The sequence below is a fragment of the Cyprinodon variegatus genome, unplaced genomic scaffold (genome assembly GCF_000732505.1).
Source record: "Cyprinodon variegatus isolate N-32 unplaced genomic scaffold, C_variegatus-1.0 Scaffold330, whole genome shotgun sequence".
In the NCBI taxonomy this organism is placed as follows: Eukaryota; Metazoa; Chordata; class Actinopteri; order Cyprinodontiformes; family Cyprinodontidae; genus Cyprinodon; species Cyprinodon variegatus.
Window position 1 is genome coordinate 62,509 of NW_015150783.1, and position 16,040 is coordinate 78,548.

Consider the following 16,040-nt stretch of genomic DNA (forward strand, 5'->3'; position numbering starts at 1 on the left):
TCCATTGGTGATGTTATCACTGTTCAAATATGCTTTGACTATAAAATATGCATTTTCTCTAAAGTGTCTGACATGTCTTTACCACAGGCCAATGGTAGGGAGAACTGTAAATTAGTTGCCAAGATGGACCAACAATTCCAGGTTAGTTAAACCAAAAATAATCCTGATTTAGAAGTATTATAAATTTGATGGCATTAGTCATCAACCACACTCAGAAGTCAGTGTTTAGAAATACAACTTCACCCTGATTCTAAGAGGGAAGTACTACTGTAAGATTGAGTTTTGATTTACTTTTCTCTAGAACTGTTTGTTACATAGAAACCTGGGTCATAGAGTAAGGGGTCAGCAGTTGGTAAAAAGCTACTGAGGTGTTATAAATCATTGTAATTATTTAAAAAAGAGAATACTGTAAAAAACGAAGGCTTTACAATAGCTAGTATTGTAGCTCAGTAGTTTGAGAAAAAAAGATGATTGAAACAGAAATCTGTAAAATAGCATTTGACAAGCAGATCAGTTACACATTTCATGACGGGGGCTTAATCTGTGAATAGCACAAGAGAGCTATGCATATTTCAAGATAAATATCAGGACTAAGTATTCAGACTTATCTAAAAAATACAACTTTATTACAAAAATGTACAGATTAAATATACTTGTACAAATGAACACATCAATATTTACAAAAATATAAGCACAAAATGTATAAATGCAGAAACCACTGTCTTGCACTTTTCTTTATTACCTAAAAGTCATCCTTTACATTAGTTAAAAAAAATCTTTCAAGCATTGTGCCAGGCCTGTCTTATTTGTCTCCATGGAGTTCCAAGAATTGCTGCAGAAAGAAACATGAAAACCAAGATCATCCCTTTAGCCAGTGCCTGGGAGTAAGGTTCACCTGGAACAGAGAACGGTTAAAAATGTTATCATGACACCTTCGCAATCTAATTTGTTCTGGGATCTGCTTGGTTGACTTTGTTTCTAATTCTCTAGAGTTAAAAACAAATATTAAACAAATAACACTTTGCCTTTTAGCTTTATTTAAAGTCAAAACACTTAATACCTTTTCTGTTCTAGTGATGGACATTACCACAGTAAAAAAAAGTGTTACTTTAACACCTATAGAGTTTAATATAACTGTTTCAGATAACATATGGTCTGACTCCAAATGAGTGTAAAATGTACTCTTTAGCTAGCGTCTAATCTTCAGAGGTAATTTTACTCATATTTAGTGTGAAAAATCAAGAAGACCTTTTATAGACAGACAGGTAATTGACACCATATAGAGTAAAAGCTACACAGCATGGCTGACAAATTTTACACTAATTATTAACTCCAACACTTGAGTAGATTTACACTCAGTTTAGTTGTAAATACTCCATTTAGAGTTAAATAGGTTAACTCTGAATTTTGAAAATGCGATTTTGCAGCAGTATATCATCTTGTTTGAGTTTAAAGTCATTGCATAGTTATTCATTTCATTATTTGCACAATAACTTTATACTAAAGTAAAGCTCTTTATAAGGAATGATCTACAGAAGGAAAGTAAACCTCCACATTATGATTAGCTAAATCCTTACCTGTATAATATCTGGTGAAGGGAAAGGCCAGCTCTGGCCAACACACATCGTTCCTGTTGCAGTCATATTCTGTGAAGTTAATTTGAAACCTATAACAAACAAAGTACACCAACGTCTTAGAATGAATTCGAATAAATTAAATGTTTCAAAACCTGCTTGGTCTGACGACAGTATCAGCATTTAAAATGCGTATGCACCTGTTTTTAGGTGGTCCAGTATTAAAAGGAATGTCAATAAAAGTGACTGAGGAGGTGACTGGGAACAATTGATTTTCTTCTGGGTTCTCACACAAAGAGGAGTCGCCCCCTTCGCAACCTAGTGCCCAAGTGGACATGCTATAACTAAAAAAAACAACAACAAACAACATAGATATTCCCATTAATACGTGTTACCTTAAACACAAATTTTTGAAATATTTGCCACAACTAGAATCAAGCTGAGAAAATGCAAGTAATTGTGTTGATACCGGACTTCCAAAGCTTGGATTTCCTTTTGGGGTATTCCATCTACCAGGCTGGTGGTAAGGCTCCAAACACTGATGTGTTTGTGGGAGGGAATATCACTGCAGATGCCTGCAGTGGCTCCAGTCGCTGTGCTTGAGTTCAGTGTCACGACTACATAAAATTTATTTAGTAAATTATTTAGAGAAGATTTCTGATATAAAAACAACAATACAAATGTAGGTAAAAGCTATAAACAAAAAAAAAGTTGAATTAGAGGAATAATTAACTACTGATCTACTTACAGCTGATGTTCAGCCAATCTGTCATGGTTGTAATGTCTGGGTTACCACGCCGTGCAACATATGTTGCTGTGGTCAGAGCTGCCTGCAGATCAGCAACAGTTTCTCTAAAACGTGACAAAAAAAACACGAGTCGAACTGATTTATATGTACTGCACACACTGCATTCCAATCCAAAAGCATTAAAGTTTTAATAATTTCTGGCAAATCACTGAAAATCCTGTCACTGTGAAGGGAAATGAAATCATACGGGGACGTAAAAGTGCCCTCAGATGTCGACTGCTAAGAAAACAGTCATACTGTGTGAGATTTAGCCTCAGTATAAATGTTGCTGTTCTGTCCTTGGAGGTTTATCAGAGTGGTGAACAAACAGCATTATGAAGAACAAGTAACCCTCTTCACAGTTATCTTTTCAGGTGGCCTCTAATATATAACAACATCCTTTGTAATTGTACCTCGTAATTGTAAAAGGACTAAATGTAAACAGTCTCAAGTGGAATGAATATTTTTTACAGGCCACTGTAGTCACACATACACTAAAATAAAAAAATCAGTGATGAGCGGCCAACCTCAGGAGATCACACTGCGTCACATTTAGTTGCCGCAGTGGCAGCAAGCAACCTGAAGTTGAGTTCTCCCCAAACAGAACCGGCTTCGTGACGGCGCTGGAACAAAGTCCATCACCTGCTATCAAAAGATCAGAAGGCAGGTTATTAATTCTAATGAACTAAAATGTGTTTATTTGTTTGTTACTTAAAAGTAACAAACACTACTGATTGGCTTTTACCTGGTTTCCAACTATTAATCAATGTCTTCTGTATTAATTCTGTATTGTTATCCAAAACACCAGCAATTAGAGGCCGTCCCACTTGATAACCTGTCATTTAAAGTTATAATGTCATTTTTAGGAGTTGAAATATCAACAAACACTTGAAACAAAATGTATTATTTTGTACCTGGGTTTCCTGAATTGGGCTCAGCCACAGACTCTCCATTTAGAAACACGGCAGAGTATCTAGTAGTTACAGCCACTGTTTAGAGGAAGGGACAGCAAAATCTGTCAATCTCACACAAACCCATCACATTAAATAGTGATGCATTCAGTCAAACACCAGCACTGTAGGAACTTACAACTTCCATTTAAGACGACTGTCCCAACAGTGCGTGTTAGTGAAATACTGGTGATGCCATTTCCTTTCCAGTAGAACTTGTAATCCAGAGCTAAGGTCACGTTTTCACACACCAGCGTTTCAGCTTAAAAAAACAAACAAACTCATTTTAGATTAGATGTTGGGCAGGTTGGTCAGCTTGATCTGATTTAGTAATTAAATTTACATACATGTAAAATCAACTTGACCACTTGAAAGGAAGAGACTCAGATCAGGGGCCTCTTCATCAGTTAAATTCACCTTCACAACACCTGCTTATTAAAAAAACAACAACATACACTTGCATACATGTACCAGACAAGTTTCAAAGCACATTAAAAAGCAACTTTAGCGATGAAAGCAAGTAAAACCCACCTCCTTGTCCATTTAGCACGTCAGGGCTCAAATCTTTTTCCAGCATTTTTAGGGGAGGACCGGTTGGACATGAGTGGATCAGCGTCACACACTCCAGTTTAAAGTTTTGCAAAAAGGCAACAGGAGCGCCGTTTATGCACCTTCCCAGGACCATCTTTAAAAGGGAAACATGAGCCAAGTCTTAAGGCCTGATCACCAAAAAGTTTTACACATCTTTAAACCATATTTGTATACGCGCACCAGATTTACAAAAAAAGGCACAAAATGATTTGCTCCTTCTTAGAAAATCGTTTGATCTTCATTGAAGTATAGCTAGTTATGGCTTGCAATATCTTTTTTTTGCCTGTTTGTGTGCATATGCAATTCATATTCTAATGCAATGCATATTAATGAGTGGAAGATATTCAAATATAAACATTTACCAGATTCAAAGAATTTTTTCAAATCTAAAATTAACTGCGGCCACAGAATTTGCAAACTCACGCTCAAATATTTCAGTCATTGTGGCCATAAAGAGGGCATCAGTACAATGCCAGACGATGAAGAGATTCTGTGTGCATTTGGAGATATTTGGACCCTAAAAAAATAATAGTAGATTTCTATAATAAATCCTCATTGTTCTTCAACAGGCGCTTCAGGAAGCATGGTTATGTTTTATTAAATCATTGTGGCTCTACAGTATTTGTCTGGTGATGAAAGTTGATGGATGTAAATCTGGCTGTTTAGAATGTAATCAGCTGTAAATCTGACAGTGGGTCCTCTCTGTTGGGGAGGTGTGGAATGGGGGATCAGTCAACAGGAAAATACCATATTTCAATGTTTTATAATATTTTTATCGTTCTATGCTTCTATGTTGATTATTTTATCATTATATTTTCTAGCCCATACGTCACCTTGGCTAACTATGAGGAGTGCAATAGATATATTACCATTACTAATTTTTTCCCAATAATAAGTATCATTGTTAACGTCAACTGCATGGCTTAGAACCTAATCTTTCTTTTTATGGGCACTCCCAGACTTCCAGCATCACATGCATCGTGCTTATTTTTAAATAGGGCGGACCAAACTGGTTTGCATGACTTAAGGGTTCGCGAGCAATCTTTTTAGATCACATGCAGTGCATTCACCTATTGTACATGCACATTAAACAAAAAAATAATAATTGCACATGCATTTAACACTCCTTGTTGACAATCTGAAGATAAGGCCCTCAGTTATTATAAGTTTGACAGAAAGCCATGAAATATATGATACAAACATTTTAAAATGAAATGATCAGATAGCACATATACTACCAACCTGTGGCACAGTGAAGTACTTGTTATCCGATGTGATAATAGGACTTCCCTGAACATATATACTAACTGGCACTGGAGCAGAGAGAGCAGGCATCTGGAAGGACGGGCCTGGCCTGGGAGCACTATACAGGTTATATGAAGAGAAAGTATGAAGCTCAGCAATTACAGAAAAAAAATAAGAAAAGTGACAAAAACAAAACCATTAATAACATAATTTCTTACATTGTGTCTCCTTGGTAGAAGAGACCCAGGTAGGGGTTATTTTCAGCCGGAGAAGTGACACATAAAAATGGAAACCAGTCTGGGGAGTTTTCAGCAGATTGCATAGAGCACTGGTAATCTGGAGCAGGGGAGACTTGTCCTCCAAAGGGTCCTGGGAGACAGTGGGATTCAAAAAGCTTGAGATCTTCACTGGAACAGTCCTGAGAGAAGTAAAACACAGATGAAGAGATTAACAAAAAAGAAGATGGAGTTTTCTTGTTAATTTTGTTACATTTTTCTGAAATCTAGACTGATATTAGCACCTTGTCACAACAGCAGCGAGGGTCACACGTCCCGGATGTCAGGTCACATGGACAAGCACCAAGCGGTTGGTACACTTGGTTAGGAAATACTGTTTTGTTTTCTGAAAATGAACAAATGGCTAATGTATTAGGAAATGTTCTACTTTTAAAGTTCTTATTTTATATTAGGATGAGAATGTTTTTTAAGTTCCAATCACCATATCCTGCATTAGAAGGAAACAACCGGGCGTTTGTGGTGGCTTGGATCAGCAATGATGCCTGTGGTGTGCTTCCAATGCAGGCTGACACCTGAAGGGTTTCCAGGACACACAGCGGTTTTGCACAGCAGTCAGCGTCTGTTTCATTATCACCACACAAACGCAGGCTGTGATTTAAAGTCAGATGAACTCGAAGTGCACTCTAGACAGAAAAATAGATGGGGATGAATGTAAACCACAGGTGGTTTGTATCTCCTTTAAGTTGTTGTGCCTATATATTCAATGACTGATAAAAGAGGATGTGCTTTTTACCTTTCCCATCTGTTCAGTGGCGAGTGTCCACCGTGTTGCTTCTGCTACACATGATGGATCTATGCTTCCTGTGAAAGATAGTGTTAGAAATAATCTCTATTATTTAAGAAAAACCCTTAATATACTTAGCAGTTTAAATCTAATAGATATGTATAGTTATTCATTAATTAGAAAAGGGTTTTCCCACCTATAATATAATGATATAAGGCATAAATTCTATTTTTTTAATCATTTCCCTCAGTAGTCATGTTAGTTGAAGCGGATATCCCTGTTTGTCAGGATCAAAGAAATCCTCCTCTTTGAGTAAGGTTAACTTAAGGTATGGGTCAGATAGACACCCACCTGGTGTGAAGGATAGCACTGGAAACACTCTTCCTTTTCTCTGACTTAGTTTAACTCCAGTTAAAGTCATTTGATATGAATAAAAGTGTTGTTTAAAGATTGCAAACAAAATGTAACTCTGGAGATTCATTCCTCAGGTTGGAAAAAATGTTTACTGAACATCTCTTTGTCACTCACTTCTTAAACCTGGCCTTTATGAGAGAAAGTGAATCAGAAAAACATTGTGTAAAGAAAGCTGTACAAAATCATGACTGAATAAGCTGGTGAGGAAGGCCACTTCTGTCCTGGGCTGCCCTCTGGATTCAGTAGAAGAAGTGGCTGAAAGGAGGATGCTGTCCAAACTCACATCCATCATGGACAACACCTCTCACCCCCTGCACCAGACTGTAGAGGAGCTGAGCAGCTCCTTTAGTCAGAGACTNCCTATAGAGTTTAAAATAACTGTTTCAGATAACATATGGTCTGACTCCAAATGAGTGTAAAATGTACTCTTTAGCTAGCGTCTAATCTTCAGAGGTAATTTTACTCATATTTAGTGTGAAAAATCAAGAAGACCTTTTATAGACGGATAGGTAATTGACACCATATAGAGTAAAAGCTACACAGCATGGCTGACAAATTTTACACTAATTATTAACTCCAACACTTGAGCAGATTTACACTCAGTTTAGTTGTAAATACTCCATTTAGAGTTAAATAGGTTAACTCTGAATTTTGAAAATGCGATTTTGCAGCAGTATATCATCTTGTTTGAGTTTAAAGTCATAGCATAGTTATTCGTTTCATTATTTGCACAATAACTTTATACTAAAGTAAAGCTCTTTATAAGGAATGATCTACAGAAGGAAAGTAAACCTCCACATTATGATTACCGGTAGCTAAATCCTTACCTGTATAATATCTGGTGAAGGGAAAGGCCAGCTCTGGCCAACACACATCGTTCCTGTTGCAGTCATATTCTGTGAAGTTAATTTGAAACCTATAACAAACAAAGTACACCAACGTCTTAGAATGAATTCGAATAAATTAAATGTTTCAAAACCTGCTTGGTCTGACGACAGTATCAGCATTTAAAATGCGTATGCACCTGTTTTTAGGTGGTCCAGTATTAAAAGGAATGTCAATAAAAGTGACTGAGGAGGTGACTGGGAACAATTGATTTTCTTCTGGGTTCTCACACAAAGAGGAGTCGCCCCCTTCGCAACCTAGTGCCCAAGTGGACATGCTATAACTAAAAAAAACAACAACAAACAACATAGATATTCCCATTAATACGTGTTACCTTAAACACAAATTTTTGAAATATTTGCCACAACTAGAATCAAGCTGAGAAAATGCAAGTAATTGTGTTGATACCGGACTTCCAAAGCTTGGATTTCCTTTTGGGGTATTCCATCTACCAGGCTGGTGGTAAGGCTCCAAACACTGATGTGTTTGTGGGAGGGAATATCACTGCAGATGCCTGCAGTGGCTCCAGTCGCTGTGCTTGAGTTCAGTGTCACGACTACATAAAATTTATTTAGTAAATTATTTAGAGAAGATTTCTGATATAAAAACAACAATACAAATGTAGGTAAAAGCTATAAACAAAAAAAAAGTTGAATTAGAGGAATAATTAACTACTGATCTACTTACAGCTGATGTTCAGCCAATCTGTCATGGTTGTAATGTCTGGGTTACCACGCCGTGCAACATATGTTGCTGTGGTCAGAGCTGCCTGCAGATCAGCAACAGTTTCTCTAAAACGTGACAAAAAAAACACGAGTCGAACTGATTTATATGTACTGCACACACTGCATTCCAATCCAAAAGCATTAAAGTTTTAATAATTTCTGGCAAATCACTGAAAATCCTGTCACTGTGAAGGGAAATGAAATCATACAGGGACGTAAAAGTGCCCTCAGATGTCGACTGCTAAGAAAACAGTCATACTGTGTGAGATTTAGCCTCAGTATAAATGTTGCTGTTCTGTCCTTGGAGGTTTATCAGAGTGGTGAACAAACAGCATTATGAAGAACAAGTAACCCTCTTCACAGTTATCTTTTCAGGTGGCCTCTAATATATAACAACATCCTTTGTAATTGTACCTCGTAATTGTAAAAGGACTAAATGTAAACAGTCTCAAGTGGAATGAATATTTTTTACAGGCCACTGTAGTCACACATACACTAAAATAAAAAAATCAGTGATGAGCGGCCAACCTCAGGAGATCACACTGCGTCACATTTAGTTGCCGCAGTGGCAGCAAGCAACCTGAAGTTGAGTTCTCCCCAAACAGAACCGGCTTCGTGACGGCGCTGGAACAAAGTCCATCACCTGCTATCAAAAGATCAGAAGGCAGGTTATTAATTCTAATGAACTAAAATGTGTTTATTTGTTTGTTACTTAAAAGTAACAAACACTACTGATTGGCTTTTACCTGGTTTCCAACTATTAATCAATGTCTTCTGTATTAATTCTGTATTGTTATCCAAAACACCAGCAATTAGAGGCCGTCCCACTTGATAACCTGTCATTTAAAGTTATAATGTCATTTTTAGGAGTTGAAATATCAACAAACACTTGAAACAAAATGTATTATTTTGTACCTGGGTTTCCTGAATTGGGCTCAGCCGCAGATTCTCCATTTAGAAACACGGCAGAGTATCTAGTAGTTACAGCCACTGTTTAGAGGAAGGGACAGCAAAATCTGTCAATCTCACACAAACCCATCACATTAAATAGTGATGCATTCAGTCAAACACCAGCACTGTAGGAACTTACAACTTCCATTTAAGACGACTGTCCCAACAGTGCGTGTTAGTGAAATACTGGTGATGCCATTTCCTTTCCAGTAGAACTTGTAATCCAGAGCTAAGGTCACGTTTTCACACACCAGCGTTTCAGCTTAAAAAAACAAACAAACTCATTTTAGATTAGATGTTGGGCAGGTTGGTCAGCTTGATCTGATTTAGTAATTAAATTTACATACATGTAAAATCAACTTGACCACTTGAAAGGAAGAGACTCAGATCAGGGGCCTCTTCATCAGTTAAATTCACCTTCACAACACCTGCTTATTAAAAAAACAACAACATACACTTGCATACATGTACCAGACAAGTTTCAAAGCACATTAAAAAGCAACTTTAGCGATGAAAGCAAGTAAAACCCACCTCCTTGTCCATTTAGCACGTCAGGGCTCAAATCTTTTTCCAGCATTTTTAGGGGAGGACCGGTTGGACATGAGTGGATCAGCGTCACACACTCCAGTTTAAAGTTTTGCAAAAAGGCAACAGGAGCGCCGTTTATGCACCTTCCCAGGACCATCTTTAAAAGGGAAACATGAGCCAAGTCTTAAGGCCTGATCACCAAAAAGTTTTACACATCTTTAAACCATATTTGTATACGCGCACCAGATTTACAAAAAAAGGCACAAAATGATTTGCTCCTTCTTAGAAAATCGTTTGATCTTCATTGAAGTATAGCTAGTTATGGCTTGCAATATCTTTTTTTTGCCTGTTTGTGTGCATATGCAATTCATATTCTAATGCAATGCATATTAATGAGTGGAAGATATTCAAATATAAACATTTACCAGATTCAAAGAATTTTTTCAAATCTAAAATTAACTGCGGCCACAGAATTTGCAAACTCACGCTCAAATATTTCAGTCATTGTGGCCATAAAGAGGGCATCAGTACAATGCCAGACGATGAAGAGATTCTGTGTGCATTTGGAGATATTTGGACCCTAAAAAAATAATAGTAGATTTCTATAATAAATCCTCATTGTTCTTCAACAGGCGCTTCAGGAAGCATGGTTATGTTTTATTAAATCATTGTGGCTCTACAGTATTTGTCTGGTGATGAAAGTTGATGGATGTAAATCTGGCTGTTTAGAATGTATTCAGCTGTAAATCTGACAGTGGGTCCTCTCTGTTGGGGAGGTGTGGAATGGGGGATCAGTCAACAGGAAAATACCATATTTCAATGTTTTATAATATTTTTATCGTTCTATGCTTCTATGTTGATTATTTTATCATTATATTTTCTAGCCCATACGTCACCTTGGCTAACTATGAGGAGTGCAATAGATATATTACCATTACTAATTTTTTCCCAATAATAAGTATCATTGTTAACGTCAACTGCATGGCTTAGAACCTAATCTTTCTTTTTATGGGCACTCCCAGACTTCCAGCATCACATGCATCGTGCTTATTTTTAAATAGGGCGGACCAAACTGGTTTGCATGACTTAAGGGTTCGCGAGCAATCTTTTTAGATCACATGCAGTGCATTCACCTATTGTACATGCACATTAAACAAAAAAATAATAATTGCACATGCATTTAACACTCCTTGTTGACAATCTGAAGATAAGGCCCTCAGTTATTATAAGTTTGACAGAAAGCCATGAAATATATGATACAAACATTTTAAAATGAAATGATCAGATAGCACATATACTACCAACCTGTGGCACAGTGAAGTACTTGTTATCCGATGTGATAATAGGACTTCCCTGAACATATATACTAACTGGCACTGGAGCAGAGAGAGCAGGCATCTGGAAGGACGGGCCTGGCCTGGGAGCACTATACAGGTTATATGAAGAGAAAGTATGAAGCTCAGCAATTACAGAAAAAAAATAAGAAAAGTGACAAAAACAAAACCATTAATAACATAATTTCTTACATTGTGTCTCCTTGGTAGAAGAGACCCAGGTAGGGGTTATTTTCAGCCGGAGAAGTGACACATAAAAATGGAAACCAGTCTGGGGAGTTTTCAGCAGATTGCATAGAGCACTGGTAATCTGGAGCAGGGGAGACTTGTCCTCCAAAGGGTCCTGGGAGACAGTGGGATTCAAAAAGCTTGAGATCTTCACTGGAACAGTCCTGAGAGAAGTAAAACACAGATGAAGAGATTAACAAAAAAGAAGATGGAGTTTTCTTGTTAATTTTGTTACATTTTTCTGAAATCTAGACTGATATTAGCACCTTGTCACAACAGCAGCGAGGGTCACACGTCCCGGATGTCAGGTCACATGGACAAGCACCAAGCGGTTGGTACACTTGGTTAGGAAATACTGTTTTGTTTTCTGAAAATGAACAAATGGCTAATGTATTAGGAAATGTTCTACTTTTAAAGTTCTTATTTTATATTAGGATGAGAATGTTTTTTAAGTTCCAATCACCATATCCTGCATTAGAAGGAAACAACCGGGCGTTTGTGGTGGCTTGGATCAGCAATGATGCCTGTGGTGTGCTTCCAATGCAGGCTGACACCTGAAGGGTTTCCAGGACACACAGCGGTTTTGCACAGCAGTCAGCGTCTGTTTCATTATCACCACACAAACGCAGGCTGTGATTTAAAGTCAGATGAACTCGAAGTGCACTCTAGACAGAAAAATAGATGGGGATGAATGTAAACCACAGGTGGTTTGTATCTCCTTTAAGTTGTTGTGCCTATATATTCAATGACTGATAAAAGAGGATGTGCTTTTTACCTTTCCCATCTGTTCAGTGGCGAGTGTCCACCGTGTTGCTTCTGCTACACATGATGGATCTATGCTTCCTGTGAAAGATAGTGTTAGAAATAATCTCTATTATTTAAGAAAAACCCTTAATATACTTAGCAGTTTAAATCTAATAGATATGTATAGTTATTCATTAATTAGAAAAGGGTTTTCCCACCTATAATATAATGATATAAGGCATAAATTCTATTTTTTTAATCATTTCCCTCGGTAGTCATGTTAGTTGAAGCGGATATCCCTGTTTGTCAGGATCAAAGAAATCCTCCTCTTTGAGTAAGGTTAACTTAAGGTATGGGTCAGATAGACACCCACCTGGTGTGAAGGATAGCACTGGAAACACTCTTCCTTTTCTCTGACTTAGTTTAACTCCAGTTAAAGTCATTTGATATGAATAAAAGTGTTGTTTAAAGATTGCAAACAAAATGTAACTCTGGAGATTCATTCCTCAGGTTGGAAAAAATGTTTACTGAACATCTCTTTGTCACTCACTTCTTAAACCTGGCCTTTATGAGAGAAAGTGAATCAGAAAAACATTGTGTAAAGAAAGCTGTACAAAATCATGACTGAATAAGCTGGTGAGGAAGGCCACTTCTGTCCTGGGCTGCCCTCTGGATTCAGTAGAAGAAGTGGTTGAGAGGAGGATGCTGTCCAAACTCACATCCATCATGGACAACACCTCTCACCCCCTGCACCAGACTGTAGAGGAGCTGAGCAGCTCCTTTAGTCAGAGACTTAGACACCCTGTCTGTAAGAAGGAGCGCTACCGCAGGTCATTCATTCCTGCTGCCACCAGACTCTATAATAATGCACTATAACCACAATAACTCCTGTAAAAACCACTATGCTGCTATATTATAGTTTTTTTTTTTTATCAACTGTGCAATATTCTGTGCAATATGCTGACTGTGCAATATATTTGAATAGAATAGTCATACCACTACCTCACCGTTGCTCCTCAACTACTACACTTTAATGTAAAAATTAAATCCACCTGTATATAAGCCATCCGGATTGTACATGTGACACCTCAAATCTCTGTGCTACTCCCTTGTATTTTTTATTCTTTATTTTTATTTAGTTTTTCATTGTGTGTGATACATGTACACTTGAATCTTAATCCTTATTAATCTTGATATACTGTATATACCTTGATATACTGTATACATATTGTTTATTCTTAATGCACCTTTTTCCTCCTTGTTTGCACCTTCTTCTTTAATTACTATGCCAATGTGTGACCAGTGAATTTCTCCGCTGTGAGATCAATAAAGCCCATCTAATCTAATCTAATCCAGTTTTTTCTCCCCCCCCAAGCAAAGTAGGAGAAAGAAAATATGTGGAAAAAAGTCTGAGAAAGTTAAAACTGAATGTTTCACCACTTGAACAACCCAACCATATCACAACCAGTTTAAAGCATGGTGGCATACACAGTAATAGGTTGGCAAGCTTTTCTTTAGCAGCATCTGCTCAGAGTTATTAGGAGGGGGGATGAAGATATATTTTGTGCATTCCTGAAAGAGAAGTTGTCACATGTTGCAGATTACTTGAAACCAATGCACAGGTCCCCTTTCCAAAAGGATGAATGGTTGTGATTACTATGGTTAAGATAAAGCGTGGTCCACTTACTATAACCATTACCATTTAGCAAAGATCAGTCGCTTACAAATCTAAAAATAACGCAATAAGCTTTTGGGGTTAAAATGTGTCTGTGTGTGTGTGTGTGGGGGGGGGGATCTTACAAATTTTAGCAATTAGATGTTTTTCCACCATTCAGGTGAAATATAATACAGAACTACCCTGACTACCTCAAATAGATGTTCTGTAAATTATGTATTATTATTTATTTCTACCTGTGGAGTTGGAAACAGAAACCGTCCTCAGATGCAATGACATCCCTGATGTTTTTCCGAGCAGAAATGAGGTGACTTTTGGTCCGCTTGAGATGAGAAAGGAAGGCTGAAAAACTATTAAATGAAAAAAAGAAACATACAACATTCTTTCAGTTTTAATTCCATCCACTAATGTGAGATACATCAAATTACTTAAAAAGCATCACCAAACGGCTATTTGTGAGTCAGTAGCATTATAATTTACAGCTAGTTTGTGTTACGTAAATACTAGATAAATGGGCAAATTGCGTAGAAAAAGGTCTTACCAACAATTTTCTGAGGGCAGGCTAAGGAAATGAATAATATTATAAATGTTGTCCATCCAGAAATAGACGCAAAAAGGAAACCGACATTAGCCATTTTGCTGAGAAGGCAGAGGAGACATGTCTGTAAACCGTCTGGTGTTTCTTAGCAACGTGTTAACCAATCATCGTCAAGAAGCATTCTTCTTCTGGGAGGAGAAACGGTCTGAACTATGATTGAAATGAACAACAGCGACATCATCAGTTCAGGTTGGTATCAAAAGCATGCATTTTCTCAGAGTATGTTTAACACCTGAAATAACCCGAAATATTTCTCCTCTCTGGTGAATATGATCATTTTATAATCTTGCTAACAAATCTATATTTGAAATTGTTCATCATATATTTAGGAAATCTGTATTGCACCACATTGAGGATGTTAATTTGGTCCAAGGATTATGAAATCTTAATGATTTAAGTCCTTACTTCTAAACTTGAACATTATTTAATAAAACTTTTATGGAAAGAAAAAAACAGCATCAGTTAAAATTCTGCTGATTTGGATCATTTCCAAAACTATTCACATAAATAATTTGAAATAATTATTTAAATTATTTGTGAAGTAGGAAAAGTTATAAGTACAACTTACAATGCCCACATGAGCATCAAAAAGAAGTCATTTTGCTGGATTGTCTCTTAATTATGCTGTGGACCACTGTTAAAATATGAGATCACAAGAAAACAAAGCAAACGCATTCAATTTCAAATGTTTTATTTATGTTAATGCAATTCTCTAGAACATTTAAACCTATTATAGTTCAAACAGATTCTTCAATATTTACACCCAGATCTAACCATTTCTATGTATTATGTTTTAGTCTTTTTTGGTTTGTAAAATGTTATGTAATACCATAAGCTCTATTTACACAATGAAAAGCAGCGAAAAATATTACTTTTGGTGACCACCCAATAATAAAGTATCCTCTATAATGTAATTTCTGCAGTGATATTGCCTCAGCTAAGTCTATGTACCATCTCACAGTCTAACACATTCACATTATTTATTAATTTAAACATATATGTTTATCCTTTGAAAAGGACATTGCTAATGTAGGTTTAGAATTGAAAATGAGAACTGCATTCATATGATCTTGCATTTACTAGTTGGAGAGCTTCAGATTCCATCTAAACAAATCACAACATTATATTATTCAAAGTCATGTCTTGTGCCTGTATATTTAGAAAATCTGTTAAGTCTTTAATATTAAATCTCTTAGTCTGTGAGGCACAAGCAGAGGCTGCTTTAGAATTAACGCAAGGTATCCCCTTTTCTTTATATTTGTATATTCATATTTTATATTTGCTTGATTTTGCAGTCAAAATGCAAATTAAAAGCAAAATAATAAAAAGAAAAAATATTAAATATATACTGACTTAAAAAACTGATTGAAAAATGTGAGGTAGCAATTAAACAAACATTGAAATTTAAAAAAAAAATGTTGTAAATGGGTTTACATTTGGTCTTTAATAGGTAATATAGGATTGAAAGATATTTCAAAATTATTTTATTCAGTTTTAAAGGACTGAAACATTAGTTATTTATGCAAATCTTTGCTTTGAGAATTTAATAGATTTACCATATATATAACACAATAAGATATACATTGAAAATTATTGTTTTTGTAAATTTTTTTAACAAAAAAATATACATACATTTAAATATGTTAAAGTTAACGTAAACCCAATTCTCTTTAACTCCGAAACATTACCGGTAAATGTAAAGTGGGTCCAGAATTTGTTCGAAACAAAAAAGGAAACGAAAGGTGGATCTTATTCAGCTAAAAGTAGAACGGATCTATGGGGTGCCGTTTA

At 36.4% G+C, this 16,040-nt stretch overlaps 2 protein-coding genes across 4 annotated transcripts; both read right to left on the bottom strand.

The window, feature by feature from the left end:
• Window positions 1–634: 634 nt before the first annotated feature.
• LOC107091234 (tectonic-2-like) lies at window positions 635–6,309 on the bottom strand. Of its 3 annotated transcripts, none has more exons than XM_015385039.1 (16): window positions 6,177–6,309; window positions 5,865–6,066; window positions 5,668–5,768; window positions 5,366–5,565; window positions 5,145–5,265; window positions 3,843–3,996; window positions 3,659–3,742; window positions 3,451–3,573; window positions 3,276–3,350; window positions 3,107–3,196; window positions 2,889–3,003; window positions 2,323–2,426; window positions 2,044–2,191; window positions 1,775–1,918; window positions 1,578–1,666; window positions 635–895 (listed from the first exon to the last, which is right to left on the bottom strand). In XM_015385039.1, exons 1-16 carry the CDS (start codon window positions 6,183–6,185, stop codon window positions 780–782), a joined length of 1,875 nt encoding a protein of 624 aa, XP_015240525.1. In that variant the 5' UTR covers window positions 6,186–6,309; the 3' UTR covers window positions 635–779. The 3 variants fall into 3 exon arrangements, with proteins under 3 accessions (XP_015240525.1, XP_015240523.1, XP_015240524.1); XM_015385037.1 differs by having other exon boundaries at window positions 2,889–3,006; XM_015385038.1 differs by having other exon boundaries at window positions 636–895; window positions 2,889–3,006; window positions 3,659–3,739.
• A 1,031-nt stretch (window positions 6,310–7,340) lies between these two features.
• Window positions 7,341–14,349, bottom strand: LOC107091235 (tectonic-2-like). The gene is made up of 17 exons (XM_015385041.1): window positions 14,193–14,349; window positions 13,888–14,001; window positions 12,008–12,075; window positions 11,696–11,897; window positions 11,499–11,599; window positions 11,197–11,396; window positions 10,976–11,096; window positions 9,674–9,827; window positions 9,490–9,570; window positions 9,282–9,404; window positions 9,107–9,181; window positions 8,938–9,027; window positions 8,720–8,837; window positions 8,154–8,257; window positions 7,875–8,022; window positions 7,606–7,749; window positions 7,341–7,497 (listed from the first exon to the last, which is right to left on the bottom strand). Exons 1-17 carry the CDS (start codon window positions 14,284–14,286, stop codon window positions 7,341–7,343), a joined length of 2,094 nt encoding a protein of 697 aa, XP_015240527.1. The 5' UTR covers window positions 14,287–14,349.
• Window positions 14,350–16,040: the final 1,691 nt, after the last annotated feature.